Here is a 21,099-nt window from a genome sequence, read left to right on the forward strand (position 1 = left end):
AGCAATCACACTAGGTTTTCTGAATCCATTCCCTCCCCACATTCCTAGATCACTGTTTCATAGGATATTTTCTCTGCCTCAAACCTAGCCTTCAGCCTCAACTGAGCAGTTTGGCTCTTATTTCAAAAGAAGATAAACATAACCAGGTTACTTGGCTCCTTGGACGTCTCACTCTCCTGGCTTTGCCCCCACCGCACAGGCCACACCCTTGTAATCATTTTCTTTGCTGTGTTTTTCTTATTCAAGAAGAAGCATGGCATAGTGGGGGTTTTTTGTTTTTAAATTTATTTTCTTTATTTTTGGCTGCATTGGGTCTTTGTTGCTGCGCATGGGCTTTCTCTAGTTGTGGCGAGCGGGGGCTACTCTTCGTTCTGGTGTGCAGGCTTCTCTTTGTGGTGGCTTCTCTTGTTGTGGAGCATGGGCTCTAGGCACGCGGACTTCAGTAGTTAGGGCACATGGGCTTAGTAGTTGTGGCTCGCGGGCTCTAGGCGCACGGGCTTCAGTAGTTGTGGAGCACAGGCTTAGTTACTCCGTGGCATGTGGGATCTTCCCGGACCAGGGCTTGAACCCGTGTCCCCTGCATCGGCAGGCGCATTCTTAACCACTGTGCCACCAGGGAAACCCCCAAATTCAATCTTTATTAACCTTTCTGTTTTCTATGCCCCACGTCCAGTCCTTAGCAAATCCCATTAGCTCTACCTACAAACTACGCATATCTAGTATTTACTGACTGAGAGTGATAAAATGCTCTAACAGAAACAAAGACCACTGCAGTTAGGAGTTCCCAAAACAGGATTCTAAACCACATGATAAGAAATTGTACACAAAACAAATTATCCTAAATTGCTTTGCAACGACAATAATTAACCTGCTGTGAGAGTCACCTATGCCCTCAATTAACATCAATATTTAAAGCTTTTAAAAAGATGTACCAATGACTTAAAGAAAATAAACTTATCAAGTTTTATTCTCAAACCAGAAGCCAAGGGCAAAAGCTGTGCAAGTTCCTCCAGTCGTTCATTCACCCATCCAGTCAACAAATATTTACTGAATAGCTATATGACAACAGCTATATTATAACAGATAATCTATAAATAGGCACATAATAGACACTTTCTAGGTGTTAGAGATAAAGAGTAAAATTAAAGAGATAAAAATCTCTGACCTTTTGGAGCTTACATACCAGTGGGAAGGGTGATAGAGAATAAAGACAGTAAATAAGAAAAACGATACCGTATGTCTGAGGGTAATAAGCGCTATGCAGAAAGATAAAGAGAGGAAAGAGGGTGAGAAAGATAGCGGTTTTAAACAGAAAAGTCAGGCAGTGCTTCATTGAGAAGGGGACCTCTCAGCAAGGACCAGATCCCCACATCCTCTCCCTGTTACAGGCCTCCTTCACCTGAGGAGTCTGGAGGCTTGTTCCCCAGAGATGACAGAACAGCGGTCCTCTGAACGGGAAGTCATCTGGCAAAGCTGAGAGCACGAAGGTATAAGCAGAGGCGTTCTGAACCCTGAACGCCGAGGTGCACAGAGCTCTTCCTCTACTGGGTTCCCAGAATGCTGGCCGTTAAGGAGTCTTGCTCTCCAGGAAGGAAACAGGCTAGATAGAGTCTTCCCTGGCATTTCAAGAACTGTAAAGAGCGTAAGATCTAACCCTATTTGCAAGCCAGTAAGCTAGCTGGCCACAGTGTCATGGATGTTGGCAAGAGACACGAGACTCTGGGGTCAGAGCTTCAAGTTCACCTCAGTTGCCCTTGTTCTCACTCCCCCAAGTCACATGGGGTGACACAGGTGGATACCACGCATGCATAGGGTTTGGGTCACAGTTGAAGAACTCTAAGCTTAGGAAACCTTGATCTTTTTTAAGGAGGTATAAGAAAACCTGTCTAACCTTTGAACTGGAGGGAGACCGTATCTCTGTCATACTGGACAGTAAACAAATCCACCTTCTGCTCCAGACAGAGACACTACCTACACCTCCCAAAGCTCTTCACTACAGCAACATCCTTAAAAAGATCATCTGGAACAAAAGTCTTTCAGTGTCCTTGCTCACTAGATGTATGGAAACTGAGAAACCATGGAGAGCTACTTTCAACAACATGTAGGGTAAAATCTCAGCTTCTTCACAGTTCTTGACATGGGGAATCTGACCAGGCCAAAATATCTATAATAGATCTGTTATGTAAATCTATTTTATTAGATAAGATCTCAGATACCAACTTCACAGATTCCTAGCAATCAGCTCACCAACATCACCCTAATGTGACACTCGAAGACACAAGTCCCATATGTGCTCTCTGAACGTCCAATCAGCCTCCTTTCAGTCACATGCAGATAGCTGACGACTATCAGACACCTGAGGAAAGCTTCTAACATGCAAGTTAGAAACCAAAACAGAGAAAAAGCAACTTGTAGAGAGAAATAAAACTTAAAAATCTATCAGTATTGTTCTTAAAGAAAAAAAAATCGCATTCATGAAATAAGAAAATGTTGCTATAACTGGGGGTGGGGGTGGGGGAAGGATGGATTGGGAGTTTGCAATTAGCAGATGCAAACTAGTATATATAGGATAGATAAACAACAAGGTCCTACTGTATAGCACAGGGAGCTATATTCAATATCCTGTGATAAACCATAATGGAAAAGAATATAAAAAGAATGTATATATGTGTATAGCTGAGTCACTTTGCTGTACAGCAGAAATTAACACATTGTAAATCAACTATACTTCAATACACAAAATTTTTAAAAAGGAAAATGTTGCTATAACAAAGGAACAGTCATAGAACAAAAGAGCACTTGAATTTTAAAAGAAAAAATGGAATGAGACGGCGTGAGGAAAAGGAGGGGAGAGAGGAAGGAGAAAGAGAGATAGACAAAAAAAGGGAGAAAGAAAAGCAAAAAGCTCAAAAAAGCAGTTACGGCTGAAGAAATAACCTAATAAATACAGCAAAGAGTAATAAATGGAAAAAAAGGAGAGGAAAAAACCTAAAAATTAAGAGAACCAGTGAAGATGATCCACCATCTAAATGACAGAAGTTCCATAAAGAAAGAACAGAGAAGACAAATGGGAGAAAATGATTAACAAACTAAGAAAATTTCCCAGAACTGAAGTACATCTGCTTCCGGAGGAAAAGGGCCCAATGAGTACTGAGAGACCAGAGGTACATCATCACGTGCCATTAGGGCAGCCAAAACAAAGACGAGATTCTACAAGATTCTTGAAAGGGGAAAAGGATCACATATAAAGAACTAGCAACCAGAAAAGCTTTGAAACTCTCAACAGCAAGGCTGCAACCCAAAAGCCAATGGAGCAATATTCTCAAAATTCTGAAGGAAAGAGTTCCAACCTAGAATTCCATACTTAGCTAAACAAGTGTAAGAGCAGAATAAAGACATTTTTAGACACTAAAGGTTTCAGAGATATTTATTTCCTACACCACTTTCCCCAACAAGATAATAGAGAATAGGCTCCACCAAAATGAGAGAGTAAACCAAGAGTCAAAATAGGTGTTAGGAAACAAGATCCAATGCACAAGGAAGGTAGAGGGAATCCCTAGGAAGACAGGAAGGAAGGTTCCAAAGAGGTCCTCTGTCTTAGATACAGAGGTGACTGACCAAGACTGGATCAGTGTGCTCAACACACAGCTACACCGAGGGCTATCATCTGAAAGACCTGTGCTGCCATGCGGCCATTTTTTAACCTAAGGACAGATTAAAAGCTTGGCCAGATTCCTTTCAGCACTTGATTTGCTTGAGGGTGCACTAAGAAAGTTTCTGCCGTATAGCCTAGATCATATGAGGGCAGTCTTTTCCCCTCACAGAGGTTTTCTGCTTTGCCCTACTCCTAAGAGTTGAAGAAAGGAGAACTGAACGCTAAGTGTAGATGTAAACCAGCCCATTCCACACGTTGGCTATCTAATACTCCATCACGCCGCGACCTTGGCAGGAGCCCTGGGTGTGTGAATTCACACAATACTCCATCACACTACGACCCTGGCAGGAGCCCTGGGTGTGTGAGTTCACACAATACTCCATCACACTACGACCCTGGCAGGAGCCCTGGGTGTGTGAGTTCACACAATACTCCATCACACTACGACCCTGGCGGGAGCCCTGGGTGTGTGAGTTCACACAATACTCCATCACACTACGACCTTGGCGGGAGCCCTGGGTGTGTGAGTTCACACAATACTCCATCACACTACAACCTTGGCAGGAGCCCTGGGTGTGTGAGTTCACACAATACTCCATCACACGACGACCCTGGCGGGAGCCCTGGATGTGTGAGTTCACACAATACTCCATCACACGACGACCCTGGCGGGAGCCCTGGATGTGAGAGTTCACACAATACTCCATCACACGATGACCCTGGCGGGAGCCCTGGATGTGTGAGTTCACACAATACTCCATCACACTATGACCCTGGCGGGAGCCCTGGATGTGTGAACTCACAAAATATTCCATCACACTATGGCTTGGAACTGTGGATTCACACAAGTCACTCCTGACCTTGCCCATGAACTCCCCTAAGGGATCCTGAACCCTTTCAGTGCACAGAAGCACACCATAACCCAGGGACTGCTCAGCTTTCTCATGGGAGCAGCTTTCCCTCACAGCTGAACTTGTGCTTGCTACTCAGTTTTTCCAAACTCAACCAGACACGTCCTTGGCATATACTCATAGGTAAGGAAACTATAAGCAAAACTAAAGAATGATTAATACAAAAGTCAGGAGGATTACACAGGATGCTTTTATGGTACTAATAATATTCTGTTTCTTAAATGAAGGGTTGGTACCTGGGAGCTTATTTTATCACTTAATAAAATAATGTTTTACATTATCTTCAAAAATGTCTGATACATTTCACAATAAAAGTTTAAATGCTTATTGCATTACCTATGTCATGCATTGTTCTAAGCTAAGTAGACCAGACCAAACCCAAACAAACCAAAAAACCACCTTCCCTGCCCTCATCTAATTCTGTAAATTCCATCTCCACTAAGTGTGACAGAGAAGGACAGAGTGCTGTAGCATCTCATAAGATGAGGGTGAACTACATCTGCAGAGTCAGGAAAGGCTTTGGTGACAATACAGCATTTGAGTTGAAATACCATGAAAAAGTTAATCAAAAGAAGACGGAAGGGAGGAGAATTTCAGGAGGAAGGAGCAGAAACTTCTTGTTGGCAACTGCTAACAGCTATAAAAGAGGAAATCGATAGTAACACAATAATAGTGGGGGACGTTAACACCTCACTTACACCAATGGACAGATCAACCAAAATGAAAATAAATAAGGAAACATAAGCCTTAAATGACACAATAGACCAGATAGATTGAATTGATATTTATAGGACGTTCCATCCAGAAACAGCAGATTACACTTTCTTCTCAAGTGCGCACGGAACATTCTCCAGGATAGATCACACCTTGGGTCACAAATCAAACCTCAGTAAATTTAAGAAAATTGAAATCATATCAAGTATCTTTTCTGACCACAACGCTATGAGATTACAAATGAATTACAGGGAAGAAACGTAAAGAACACAAACACGTGGAGGCTAAACAATACGTTACTAAATAACCAAGTCATCACTGCAGAAATCAAAGAGGAAATCAAAAAACGCCTAGAGACAAATGACAACGAAAACACGACGATCCAAAACCTATGGAATGCAGCAAAAGCAGTTCTAAGAGGGAAGTTTATAGCTATACAAGCCTAACTCAAGAAACAAGAAAAGTTTCAAATAAACAATCTAACCTTACACCTAAAGGAACTAGAGAAAGAAGAACAAACAAAACCCAAAGTTAGCAGAAGGAAAGAAATTATATAGATCTGAGCAGAAATAAATGAAATAGAAACAAAGAAAACAATAGCAAAGATCAATAAAACGAAAAGCTGGCTCTTTGAGAAGATAAACAAAATTGATAAACCATCAGCCAGACGCATCAAGAAAAAGAGGGAGAGGACTCAAATCAATAAAATTAGAAATGAAAAAGGAGAAGTTACAACAGACACCACAGAAATACAAAGCATCCTAAGAGACTACTACAAGCAACTCTATGCCAATTAAATGGACAACCTGGAAGAAATGGACAAATTCTTAGAAAGGTATAACCTCCCAAGACTGAACCAGGAAGAAATAGAAAATATGCACAGACCAATCACAAGTAATGAAATTTAAACTGTGATTAAAAATCTTCCAACGAAGTCCAGGACCAGATGGCTTCACAGGTGAATTCTGTCAAACATTTAGAGAAGAGCCGACACCCATCCTTCTCAAACTCTTCCATACAATTGGGGAGGAAGGAACATTCCCAAACTCATTCTATGAGGCCACCATCACCCTGATACCAAAACCAGACAAAGATACTACAAAAAAAGAAAATTACAGACCAATATCACTGATGAATATACATGCAAAAATCCTCAACAAAATACTAGCAAACAGAATCCAACAACACATTAAAAGGATCATACACCATGATCAACTGGGATTTATCCCAGGGATGAAAGACTTCTTTAGTATACGCAAAGCAATCAATGTGATACACCATATTAACAAATTGAAGAATAAAAACCATATGATCATCTCAATAGATGCAGAAAAAGCTTTTGACAAAAGTCAACACCCATTTAAGATAAAAACTCTACAGAAAGTGGGCATGGGGGAACCTACCTCAACATAATAAAGGCCATATATAACAAACCCACAGCAAATACCATTCTCAATGGTGAAAAACTGAAAGCATTTCCTCTAAGATCAGGAACAAGACAGGGATGTCTGTGCTCGCCACTATTATTCAACATAGTTTTGGAAGTCCTAGCCACAGCAACCAGAGAAGAAAAAGAAATAAAAGGAATACAAATTGGAAAAGAAGAAGTAAAACTGTGACTGTTTGCAGATGACATGATACTATATATAGAGAATCCTAAAAATGCCACCAGAAAACTACTAGAGCTAATCAATGAATTTGGTAAAGTTGCAGGATACAAAATTAATGCACAGAAATCTCTTGCATTCCTATACACTAATGATGAAAAATATGAAAGAGAAATTTAGGAAACACTCCCATTTACCACTGCAACAAAAAGAATAAAATACCTAGGAAGAAACCTACCTAGGGAGGCAAAAGACCTGTATGCAGAAAACTATAAGACACTGATGAAAGAAATTAAAGATGGTATCAACAGATGGAGAGATATACCATGTTCTTGGATTGGAAGAATCAATATTGTGAAAATGACTATACTACACAAAGCAATCTACAGATTCAATGTAATCCCTATCAAATTACTAATGGCATTTTTTACGGAACTAGAACAAAAAATCTTAAAATTTGTATGGAGACACAAAAGACCCAGAATAGCCAAAGCAGACTTGAGGGAAAAAAATGGAGCAGGAGGAATCAGACGCCCTGACTTCAGACTATACTACAAAGCTACAGTAATCAAGACAATATGGTACTGGCATAAAAGCAGAAACATAGGTCAATGGAACAAGACAGAAAGCCCAGAGATAAACCCATGCACCTATGGTCAACTAATCTATGAAAAAGGAGGCAAAGATATACAGTGGAGAAAAGACAGTCTCTTCAATAAGTGTTGCTGGGAAAACTGGACAGCTACATGTAAAAGAATGAAATTAGAACACTCCCTAACACCATACACAAAAATAAACTCAAAATGGATTAGAGACCTAAATGTAAGACTGGACACTATAAAACTCTTAGAGGAAAACATAGGAAGAACACTCTTGGACATAAATCACAGCAAGATCTTTTTTGATCTACCTCCTAGAGTAATGGAAATAAAAACAAAAATAAACAAATGGGACCTAATGAAACTTCAAAGCTTTTGCAAAGCAAAGAAAACCATAAACAAGATGAAAAGACAACCCTCAGAATGGGAGAAAATATTTGCAAATGAATCAACAGACAAAGGATTAACCTCCAAAATATATAAACAGATCATGCAGCTCAATATTAAAGAAACAAACAACACAATCAAAAAAAGGCCAGAAGACCTAAATAGACATTTTTTCAAAGAAGACAGATAGATGGCCAAGAGCACATGAAAAGCTGCTCAACATCACTAATTATGAGAGAAATGCAAATCAAAACTACAATGAGGGGCTTCCCTGGTGGCACACTGGTTGAGAGTCCGCCTGCCGATGCAGGGGACACGGGTTCGTGCCCTGGTCTGGGAAGATTCCACATGCCGCGGACTGGCTAGGCCCGTGAGCCATGGCCGCTGAGCCTGTGCGTCCGGAGCCTGTGCTCCGCAATGGGAGAGGCCACAACAGTGAGAGGCTCGCGTACCACAAAAAAACCCAAAACAACAACAACAAAAAAACTACAATGAGGTATCACCTCACACCAGTTAGAATGGGCATCATCAGAAAATCTACAAACAACAAATGGTGGAGAGGGTGTGGAGAAAAGGGAACCTTCTTGCACTGCTGGTGGGAATGTGAATTGATAGAGCCACTATGGAGAACAGTATTGAGTTTCCTTAAAAAACTAAAAATAGAATTACCATACGATCCAGCAATCCCACTACTGGGCATATACCCAGAGAAAACCATAATTCAAAAAGACACATGCACCCCAATGTTCCCTGCAGCACTACTTACAATAGCCAGGTCATGGAAGCAACGTAAATGTCCACTGACAGAAGAATGGATAAAGAAGATGTGGTACATATATACAATTATTACTCAGCCATAACAAGGAAGGAAATTGGGTCATTTGTTGAGACGTGGATGGATCTAGAGACTGTCATACAGAGTGAAGTAAGTCAGAAAGAGAAACAACAAATATCATATATTAACGCATATATGTGGAACCTAGAAGCAATGGTACAGATGAACCGGTTTGCAGGGCAGAAGTTGAGACACAGATGTAGAGAACAGACGTATGGACACCAAAGCGGGGAAAGCGGCAAGGGTGGTGGTGGTGGTGGTGTGCTGAATTGGGAGATTGGGATTGACATGTATACACTGTGTGTATAAAATGGATGACTAATAAGAACCTGCTGTATAAAAAAATAAATACAATTAAATTAAAAATTAAAAAAAAAGAAACTTCAGTTATTTCTTACTTCATGTGGTATTAGGTACACGGTCAGCACTTGTGGAGAAATTGGAACTTGTGTGCACTGCTGGTGGGAATGTAAATGATGTAGCTACCATAGAAAGCAGTATGGAGGTTCCTCAAAAAATTAAAAGAAAACTACCATATGATCCAGCCATCCCACTTCTGGATATTTATACAAAAGATTTGAAAACAGGGTCTTGAAGACATATATCTGCACTGTGCTGTTCATGGAAGCATAAATGTCCATCAGCGGATGAATGGATAAAGAAAATGAGGTATAAGATGGAATATTTTCAGCCTTAAAAAAGAAGGAGGTGGGCTTCCCTGGTGGCGCAGTGGTTAAGAACCTGCCTGCCAATGCAGGGGACATGGGTTCGAGCCCTGGTCCGGGAAGATCCCACACGCCACGGAGCAACTAAGCCCATGAGCCACAGCTATTGAAGCCTGCATGCCTAGAGCCCGTGCTGTGCCAACGAGAAGCCACCACAATGAGAAGCCCACACACAGCAAAGAAGAGGCTCACCGCAACTAGAGAAAGCCCGCGCACAGCAACCAACCCAATGCAACCAAAAATAAATAATAAATTATTAATTAATTTTTTTAAAAAATGAGGGAAATCCTGTCATACGCTACCACATGGACGAACCATGAGGACTTATGCTAAGTGCAATAGGTCAGACGAATGCTGCGTGATTCTACGTACACGAGGGATCTCAAATCAGCACTCACGGAAGTGGTAAGTACAAGAGTGGTTGCTAGGGGCCAGGAGCTGGGGTACACCATGTTCAACGTACAGAGTTTGTCAAACAACAATGTGCATACAGTTAGCAACACTTAACACTTAAAAGTTTGTTAAGAGGGGAAATTTCATGTTACGTGTTTTTTACCAAAAAAAAAAAAAGAGTGCTTTACTCTGGAGTGTTAGTAACCCATGGCAATTTATTTAGAGAGAAGCCTTGAGGTTTTCGTCCTAAGGTTAACATTAATTTCCTGACATTCTGCACTTGGGCCTGGGGTGCCCAGTTGTCCTGATTACAGACCTTTAATTTATCCCTGTTTTCAGGCCCGCCTCTCACTTTCCTTCATCTGCTATTCCCATCTGCAAGCTTGCAGGGAAAGTATCCCGAAAAGGTAGTTTAGCTCCTACTTCTGTTTTCTGTCTTTCAAAATTCACTGAAATATTTTTGTTATTCCTTCTTACACTCCTCCATTGCTATTACTGAGGAGTCTTGGAAACAAGAAGACCAAGACATATGTGTGTACTCAGTTTATTGTCTTGAGTCGGAAAGCCTCCCTGCTTTTTAACACTTATTTGATGATAACCTCCATCCATGAGGTTAGGAACCACATAACCATGTTTCATTGCTTTGATTTACGAGTGAGGACCATGTCTTACCATAATAGGCACTCAGCAAGTATCTATTGAAGAACTGAACTTTCATCTAACTTCTTAATTTAGTGCCCTATTTCCTTGTTGAAATGACTCTATTTTCACTTCGCCTATCAGTCATCTGCTAACCCAAACATCAAACCTACACTTTGAGAGACTTGTGGTAGAGGCCTACAAATACTTCCATTAAATCATGATAATTTAGATTTTATTCCTACCACCATCTTTCTGCATTTCCATTTCTTTTAGTTAAACAGCTAGCATTGGTATCTCTCATTTATTCTGTGCACAAGTGAGCATTCATTCAACCGTAATTTGCCACTAAAATATCGAGAACTAAGAGATATGAACATAAATAAGAACACTGTCCTTGCTTTCAGAGTTCCCAGTCTAGTTTGGATAGAAACATTCAAGCAAATAATTGCAGTACAATGTGATAATCTCCTAAATCCTTAATTCCGGAGGCCAAAGCAAATGGCACTGTAATTATTACTGTCTCTTCAGCCAGGTAAAAAGACCACAAATGGCAGTGACAGAAGGAAGCCGCTGAATCCAGAGAAAGGAAGTGGAGGCTTGTGATGCCAAATGGACTCAAGTTTCATAATCTATGCAAGAGTTTATTGCAAAAAAAAAAAAAAAAAAAAAAGAGTTTATTGCAAGAGCTAACTTTCTGGTGATTTTTCCATTCACAGTTGTTGAAATTATTCAGTTCCTGATAACAGTAATGGATTAGTGACATAATATGAATTGTCTCTAGCTATATATTTCTTTAAACTTGCCTCATTTTTAAAAGCATTTTTCTTTAATGATTCTTGTTGTTTGTTTGCATTAGAATTCCATTTCTGAATTGGAAAAAATGTGTTAAGATGCTAAGAGCTGAAAGAAGTCTATAGAAAGCACTATGACAACATGGCAGAGGAAACTCCTCAGTGCCTATGGGAGGCGTCTATGGGCTAACAAAGGAGACAATGAGGGGAGGAATGTGCACAGAATAGGAGGGAGGTTAGAGCCCAGCGAATTTGTTCCAGAGAATCCACAGGGACAATGGTGGGAAATAAAGTCAGACATGTAGGATGGGGGTCAAGTCATGAAAAATCTTCACAATTCAGAAAAATCTATCACAACATTTCAGTGTCTGTCAAAGGAAGGCCCTGAAAGGTTGGTGTCTGGGCAGAGCTTAAGGAAACAACTAACAGGGGAGAAAGATGGTTCTTCTAGTAGCACTGCAAAATACTGGCGCTTCATTACAAGTGGCCAGTTAGCCACTGCCAAGGCAAAGCACCTGGGCCAACTCTTCCTGATACCTAGCCCCTATTTCCAGACTTCCCTTTTTCTTTTCTTTATTTTTTAATCAATTAATTAATTAATTTTAATTTATGGCTGCACTGGGTCTTAGTTGCTGCGTGCAGGCTTTCTCTAGTTGCGGCGAGGGGTAGCTACTCTTTGTTGCGTGCGTGGGCTTCTCATTGCAGTGGCTTCTCTTGTTGTGGAGCACGGGCTCTAGGCATGTGGGCTTCAGCAGTTGTGGCTCGCGGGCTCAGTAGTTGTGGCTCGTGGGGTCTAGAACACAGGCTCAGTAGTTGTGGCACATGGGCTTAGTTGCTCTGTGGCACGTGGGATCTTCCCAGACTAGGGCTTGAACCCGTGTCCCCTGCATTGGCAGGCGGATTCTTAAGCACTGTGCCACCAGGGAAGTCCCCCCCCTTTTTCTTTTCTTTTCTTTTTTTTTTTTTTTTTAGAATTTATGTATGTATTTATTTATTTATTATTTTATTTTTTGGCTGTGTTGGGTCTTCGTTGCTGCTCACGGGCTTTCTCTAGTTGCGGCGAGCAGGGGCTACTCTTCACTGCGGTGCGCAGGCTTCTCATTGCGGTGGCTTCTCTTGTTGCAGAGCATGGGCTCTAGGCATGCGGGCTCAGTAGTTGTGGTGCACGGGCTTAGTTGCTCCACCTCATGTGGGATTTTTCCAGACCAGGGCTTGAACCCATGTTCCCTGCATTGGCAGGTGGATTCTTAACCACTGTGTCACCAGGGAAGCCCCCTTCTTCTTTTAACCACTACCACCTGTATAAAAGCACTGGGTGGTGGTAGGTAGGAAAAAGAATGCAATACAAATATGCACAAGGAATCTTACCCAGAATAGACAGCCTTAGAAAAACCCTGGTCAAACACAAATAGCTGGAAATTTCCCTTTGGTTCAACCAGGTTTGACTTCTTATTAGTCCAAATGTTTATCTAGTTGTGAAGCTTTTATCAAAGTGGAGAATATACTTTTTTAGTAATAAGACTTTCCCTGCATATTATTGCTTGAATTTTGAGCAATTTCTCTTTCTTTCTCCCCATAAACAGCAGTCTTACAGAAGAACTAAATAGATTTTTTTTCCTAAGAGGACACTAAAATGGCCAACAGTCACATAAAAAGATGCTCAGCAAGGTTAATCATCAGGGAAATGCAAAACAAACCCACAATTACCTACACCTGCCAGAATGACCCTCCTCAAGAAGAAAGGAGACAACAGTGCTGGCGAGGGTGTGGAGAAAAGGGAACCCTCACACGATGTTGGTGGGAGTGTAAGCTGGTCTGACCACTGTGGAAAACAATATGAAGGTTCCTCAAAAAACTAAAAATAGATCTGCCATACGATCCAGCAATTCCACTTCTGGGTATACCCAAAGGCAACAGAAATGGGATTTTGAAGAGATATATGCACTCCTGTGTTTACTGCAGCATCATTCACAATACCCAAGATGTGGAAACAGTCTCAATGCCCATCAACAGATGAAAGGATAAAAAAGGTGTGGTGTATATACACACAATGGAATATTATTCAGCCACAAGAAAGGAGGACATCCTGCCATTTGCGAAAATATGGATGGATCTTGAGCACATTATGCTAAGTGAAGTAAGTTAGAGAAAGACAGTATGTATGATATCATTTATATGTGGAATCCTAAAAAAAAGGCAAACTCATAACGAACAGAGAGTAAAATAAGAACAATCTTATCTTCCCAACCCCGCCATCCCCTGGTATGGGGGAGTGGGAAGATAACACTGATGTAGCTTAAGGGTATGAGCTTGCAATGAGTATAGTATAAATAAGTCATAGAGATCTAATGCATAGCATAATGAATAAAGACAACAATACTGTACTATAATTAGGTAATGTGATAAATATCACTACAATGGCAATCAAAGTACAATATACAAATGTATCAAAGTAATACATTGTACACAATGTTAAATTTATACAGTGTTACATTATTCAATAAAAACGCCAAATTTATTCAATAAAAAAGGAACAATAGCTGACTTTTAATTACTACTTATTACTTACTTATTGCTTCTCACTACTACTACTAGCTAGCATCTATAGAGCACTTACTATGTGCCAGGCACTGTGCTTTACGGATATTGTCATTAATCCTTTAGGCAATTTTATAGGGCAGGGATTAACATATCCATTTTATAGATACCAAGCCTCTGATAACGTAACTAAGTTGTCCAGGAAATAAATGCCACTGCTGTTTGCTGCAAAGCCTGTGCTTGGTCTTCTATGCCACACTGATAAACTAGTTCAAAGACGTACCTGCAGTTCACTCTTACACTCACTACAGAACCCCACACAAGAGGGGAAGAGCTGTCTCACTGAGGAAGAAAAGACCCAGAGAAGGTGCTGAAGAGGGCAGACCATACCAATCAGCTCTCCTGTGTACAAGCAAGGCCAACCCTTAAACACGGAGAAGGGAGAGGCACACAAACGGCTCCAGTAGCTCCCTCTTCCGAGACTGTCCTTACATCAAGCGGGTGCTGAGGTCACCTTATTGCAGCTCTTTAACATCTGCGGCAGTTAAGATAGAATGGGAAGCCAGGACAAAGTACCCACTGTTTACTGAGCACTACACCGGGCCTCTTGACCCAATTTTCTCATTTAATTTTCAAAAAACACACTGTGAAACAGGGATTATTTCCATTTCACTGATTAGGAAAGGCTCAGAGAAACTGAATAATTTGTTTAAGACCATAAAGCTAGTAAACAGCAGAACAAGACTTGAAACTAGTTATGTCTAAATTCAAATACTCTGTGCAGATTACACGAGCTTTATATGAATAGAAATGGAAACCCAGGTACCCAGATTTCTGTAATAAGTTATAAAGTCCAGGGACTTTTCTGAGGTCTCTTCCTCCCTTCGGTTTTCCCCTCTTGCCCTTGGTCATCCTGGTTCATGCTTCTTGTCCAAGAAATGGTTTTATTGATTTTTTTAAAAAAATTTAGATTTACTTATTAACATGAGATGTTATCCTATGTGCTTAATTACTATGTTGCATAAAAGAATTACATAAATCATAGGAAAACATCCAATTAATAATATAAGTTTCAGCTCTCTACAACATTAAATGGTTCAAACATTAAATGGTTCAAACATTAAATGAGTCAAACTTGACTGCTTCATATTCTTTCTTGTATTACTAGAAGCCCAATAACAATATCCTACATGTATATGGCCCTTTACAGTTTGCTATGAACTTTCACTTATTGTAAAGCAGGTTACACATTTCACAGATAAGAAACTGAAGCTCGCAGAGGTTAAGTGAGTTTTCCAAGGTAACATAAAAGGAAGCTGGTATCCTGATTCCAAGGAATTACTTTGTTAACCACAACAAAGCTGCACCTTTGACTCTACAACTACTAAAATACCTAAGATATACCTATAGCTATCTCGATTTCATAGGTGACCCAGATCAATATCAAAACGAGAACTAGATTTGCCTTGTCTTGCCAGAAACTTAAGATCCTCCTTCTTTATGTTGGATAGTCATTTCAATTTTATAAACCCTTTTCCTCTTGTGTTACCATGGAAATGTAAATGCTGTTTACTTGTTTTCAACATTTGGAATAAACCCATAGACAAAAAACACAAGATTTAACTACAGTTACAAATCCGAATATGAATGTTAGCAATCTTGATAATATAAAACAAAGGATATGTCCAACAGGTTGGGAAGTGGAGGGAAAGAGAAAATTTGAAAAAAGAGGTAAGATTGTTTATATCCTTACTTTAGAAAATGAGGGGTCTGTCATATGTGCTGAAACAAGAAACAGAGCTTTAAATATTTCATTTGAAGCTCCAATAATGATCAAAGAGAAATGTGAGAATAATGGTACCTCTTAAAAAATAGGGGGAGAGGGAGGAAGTGGTGTGACATAAATTGTCACAGGATGTGGAATGTCCATGTAGGGGAACCATCAGGGCTACAGAAACAGTTAAAAGCGGGTGAATCCAGAGAAGGAGCTATGGTTTTCACTACTAATCTTTCTGGACTAATGGATCTTTTAACTCTTTGCTGGTATTATTTGCATAAAAATATTTTTTTCAGAGAAAAGGGATGGATAGATACGAAAAATCAAATAAAACAGTGTATGTTTCTTTTTAAAAACTACTATCACTATTAGAAATGGCGAGTTGTTCTTGACTTTTTATCAAAATTGTACATAGTCTTCTAACATTTCAAACTGGAGCCAGCTTCCCAGAACCGGCAATGACTTCTCTGTTGTAGAAATCTCTGAATGCACTGTTGTTATTCCGTTTTCAACAGCCCCATAAATACTCACTGTCTCTCATGACTGATGTTATTATAAGATGACAGCTATGTCCTGACTCAAGCCTCTCACTGTCAGCACAATCTTGTGCTGGAAATAATTTAAACATGTTGCAATAAGCTGTATAACACCATCTAATTCCCAAACCATCTAACCTGCCTACTGCAACTCACAGACAAAATCATCATTTTTTTCTCTTCTTCTTAAAAGTTTTCCAGAAATATACACCTGGTGTAAGATATATGGTAAAATACAGAGCTGGAAAGAAAAGGTCTTGAGATGGAAGCACAAATCTAAATTAGAAGAAAAATAGGGTATGTAACAAAAAGTACAGAGAAAATTCAAGCCCTTGGAAGGAAACGTGAACTGTTAAGGAACAGAAGCGAAAAGAGACTTAAACATATTTATGTTGTTAGCAAGGATGAGTCTAGAAATCAGTGATATATATTTATTAAAACAAAGTCAGCCAAATACATAGGAGTAATTTCTGGAGGCAGAAAAATTTTGGAAGGATACTTTTTCCTAACAAATTTACTAATACTAAAAAGATACACATACTCCAGGAACTCTTAAATATCATTTTAAAATGAAACAAATCTGGGGGGAGGAAAGACATAAAAAGAGAAAGGAACCAATACCTCTTAGATTGGAATAAACTGGCTGCCTTTCTTTGCCCTTTGTTTTTCAGATTGCTGGTGAGGAAACTCACCTGAACATTATTTTGGATCTACTGTATCTGTGAGCCTCTAGTAAGTCATGACATTCCATCAACCATTATTCTCTATAATTTTCATACAAACTTAAACATTCAACACCATAGGCTACTCTGGGGTATACTGGCAGGAAATACAATTGGGATGCCAGATTTACATTCCCAGGGAGGTTTCAGAGGATGGTTCAGAAGCTGTGGAACATGACACACATAAAAGGTAACCAAGCTGGGGGTGGTCTTGGGCAGGAAAAGCAGCACGTCTCACAGTTCATTCAGCACCACTGCATTTGTAAAAGTGTTGATATCTTTGTGTACCATATCTCTGATGAACACAGATGCAAAAATCCTCAACAAAATACTAGCAAACCAAATTCAAGAGCACATTAAAAGGATCAAACACTATGATCAAGTGGGATTGATCCCTGGGATGCAAGGACAGTTTGACATATGCAAATCAATAAACGTGATATACCACATTAACGAAATGAAGATAAATGAAGGATTAAATGAAGGATAAGAATCATATGATCATCTCAACAGATGCAGAAAAATAATTTGACAAAACTCAACATACTTTCATGATAAAAACTCTCAATAAATTAGGTACAGAAGGAATGTACCTCAACATAATAAAGGCCGTTTATGACAAGCCCACAGCTAACAAATCCTCAGTGGTAAAAAGTTCAAAGTGTTCCTCTCAAGTCAGGAACAAGAAAAGGATGCCCACTCTTACCACTCCTGTTCAACACAGTACTAGAAGTCCTAGCCACAACAAACTGGCAAAAAAAGGAAATTAAAGGCATCCAAATAGGACGAATTAAATTCTTTAATTAAATTAAAGAATTTAAAGGAAGAATTAAAGTCATCTCTGTATGCAGATGACATGATCTTATACATAAAAACCCTAAAGTCTCCAGCAAAAAGCTGTTAGAATTAATCAATGAATTTAATAAAGTTGCAGGACACAGAATCAACATATAAAAATCAGTTGCATTTCTATACACTAACAATGGACTGCTTGAAAGAGAAATCAAGAAGAAAATCCCATTTACAATAGCATGAAAAGCAATAAAATACTTAGGAATAAATTTAACCAGAGGCGATGAAAGACCTGTACACTGAAAACTATAAGACACTGGGGAAAGAAACTGAAGAAGACACAAATAAATGGAAAGATAACCTGTGTTCTTGGACTGGAAGAATGAATATTGCTAAAATATCCATACTACCTTAAGTGATCTACAAATTCAATGTAATCTCTATCAAAATTCCAATGGTATTTTTCACAGAAATAGAAAAAATTATCCTAACATTTGTACGAGACCACAAAAGTTCCTGAATAGCCAGAGCAATCTTGAGAATGAAAGAACAAAGCTGGAGGCATCACACTTCTTGATTTCAAACTACATTGCAAGGCTATAGTAATCAAAACAGTATGGTATTGGCATAAAAACAGGCACATAGATCAATGGCACAAAAAAGAGAGCCCAGAAATCAGCCCACCACATATGGTCAACTAATACCTGACAAGGCACCAAGAACACATAATAAGGAGAAGAAAGTCTCTTTGAAAAGTGGTGCTGGGAAAACTGGACATTCACATTCAAAGAAGCAAACTGGACACTTATTATATATCACTCACAAAAATTAACTCAAAATGGATTAGACTTAAATTTGAGACCTGAAACCACAAAGCTCCTAGAAGAAAACAAAGGGGAAAAGCTCTTGACATTGGTCTTGGCAACGATTATTTGGATTTACACCAAAGCAAAGGCAAAAATAGACAGGTGGGACTACATTAAACTACAAGGCTTCTGCAGAGCAGAGGACACCACCAACAAAAGAAAAAGCAACCTACTGATTGGGAGAAAATATTTGCCAATCATATATCTGATAGGGGATAATATCCAAAATATATAAAGAACCAAACAACTCAATAGCAAAAAAAAATCTGATTTTAGAATAGGCAGAGGAACCGAACAGACATTTTTTGGCAAAGAAGACATACAAATGGCCAACGGGTACATGAAATGGTGCTCAACATCACTAATCATCAGGGCAACGCAAATCAAAAGCACAAAGAGATACCACTTCACATCTGTCAGAATACCTATTATGAAAATGTCAAGAGATAACAAATGTCGGCCAGGATGTGGAGAAAAGGGAAACACTTGCGCACTGTGGGGAGAATGTAAATTGGTGCAGTCACTATGGCAAACAGTATGGAGGAGCCTCAAAAGATTGAAAATAGAACCTCCAAATGATCCAGCAATCCTACTCCTGAATATATATCTGAAAGAAATGAAATCAGTATCGAAAGAAAATTCTGCACTCCCATTTCATTGCAGCATCATTCACAATAGCCAAGACGTGGAAATAACCCAACTGTCTGTCAGTGGATGAATGGATAAAGAAAATGCAGTGCTTCTTTAAACAATGGAATACTATTCAGCCATAAAAAGATGGAAATCCTGTCATTTGCAGCAACATGGATGAACCTGGAGGGCATTAAGCTGCATGAAATAAGTCAGACACAGAAAGGACAAATACTGGATGTTATCACTTACATGTGGAAACAAAACAAAAAGTCAGTTCCATAGAAACAGAGAGTAGAATGGTAGTTGCCAGGGGCTGGGGGTGTGGGAGAAATGGGGAGATGTAGGTCAAAGGGTACAAACTTTTAGTTATAAGAAAAATAAGTTCTGCAGATCTAACGCACAGCATGATGACTATAGTTAGTAATAAAGTACTGTATACTTGAAATCTGTTAAGAATAAATCTTCGGCCTTCTTTCCCACAAACACACAAAACAACTAACTATGTGAAGTGAGAGATGTGTTAATTATCTTGACCATGGCAATTTTTTCACAGCGTATCTGTATAACAAATCACATATGTATATGTACTGTACAATGTATGTGTATAACAAATCACATTGTACACTTTAAATACATAAGATGATATTTGTCAATTATTCCTCTATAAAACTGAAAATATATATAAATAAAAAGGTAGTCCAGAAAAAAGAAGTTTTTCTACAGTATTTTCCAACTGGCAACTTTAGGAGATACAACAGAGCAGGACATTTAGTCTGCTGATTAAGGTCAAAAAGGCAGTACCAATCTGTCCTGTAACATTAGTTGTTTTAACCTTTTTCCTAGAAAGTAGACTTACAAAAGACCTATTGACAATAAATGTATACTCCAACATGTACACCAGCCCAAGAAGAAAATTAATTTTGAAAAGAAAAAAGGTACATATTTTTTTGGTCATAAGCAATAGGCCTCCCTGGGCATTTTGACAGTCTTCAGAAAGAGTAAACTCTCCATTACGTACAATTCATTAAACTTTAACATTAACCAGCATTTTGGTATCCATAGTACGCTAAGGAGATAATCCTCAAAACTTCAAATTCCCAGAATATATTTTTAAATTTCAAAAATGAACTGAACTGTGCTCAACATAGCTTTAATGTTAGGTATACTTATTATTTTGTGATGCTTTGAAAACTAGTAATTCATATTAGAAATATATGATAACTCTCTAGTACGTTTCATTAACCATTTCGTTTTCTAACTGCTTAGACTGAAACAGAGTATACTGTATCAGGAAAGCTGAAAAAATGCCCAATGATTATGTCAGGGCCACCAATCCTTTAATGCTGGTGTGTCTCCTCAGAATATGAGTAATAAAAGAGCTGCTATAACATGTCTATTTTATGCTTTCTGGCCCTTTGTTTTCTAATTAATCAACCAGAAAAAAAAGTGGTTGAAAAATATTCTCAAAACGCATACTATAAAACACCTTTGTGATCATATGTCAAATTATGTGTCCACATTCACTGTGTATTTGTTAAATTTATATATTACATGATATAAATGATACCACCCCCACTTATGTTTGTTTTCATGGAAATTTCACATACTTTCTTTTATTCACTCATCGTAAGAAACCTAAGAGGGAGACAAGGAACCTATAACCAAGCCTGTTTTACTGAGGCCTCAAATATATTTTTTATAAGAGGTATGAGAATGATGCTCTTTGGCATCTTATATTTGTAATTAAAAGATAAAAATAATTATGAAATTTATTATTGGTCACTATAATGTTGCTTCACATTTTTTAAAAACAGTTGAAAATATTCCTTGGCTTACCTGCTGCATGTAACAAACTAGCTTCTACTCTGTGGGGAACTCTTGGTGGAATTTTCATAGATGCACGAATCTGGTAAAAACTAAAGCAAAAGAGACAAAGAAGTCACTTCAAAACATTTAAAAATATGCAATGCCGCAAT

The 21,099-nt window shown here is 38.9% G+C and overlaps 1 protein-coding gene across 1 annotated transcript in view; it reads right to left on the minus strand.

Annotated features, from left to right (window-relative positions):
• FAM135A (family with sequence similarity 135 member A) overlaps positions 1 to 21,099 on the minus strand; it is a 123,201-nt gene that overhangs the window by 68,737 nt on the left and 33,365 nt on the right. The window contains 1 exon segment of the mRNA XM_032651190.1: positions 20,960 to 21,039. Coding sequence (XP_032507081.1) covers positions 20,960 to 21,039 — 80 coding nt within the window.

This window comes from Phocoena sinus, chromosome 12 (genome assembly GCF_008692025.1).
Source record: "Phocoena sinus isolate mPhoSin1 chromosome 12, mPhoSin1.pri, whole genome shotgun sequence".
Lineage (NCBI taxonomy): Eukaryota > Metazoa > Chordata > Mammalia > Artiodactyla > Phocoenidae > Phocoena > Phocoena sinus.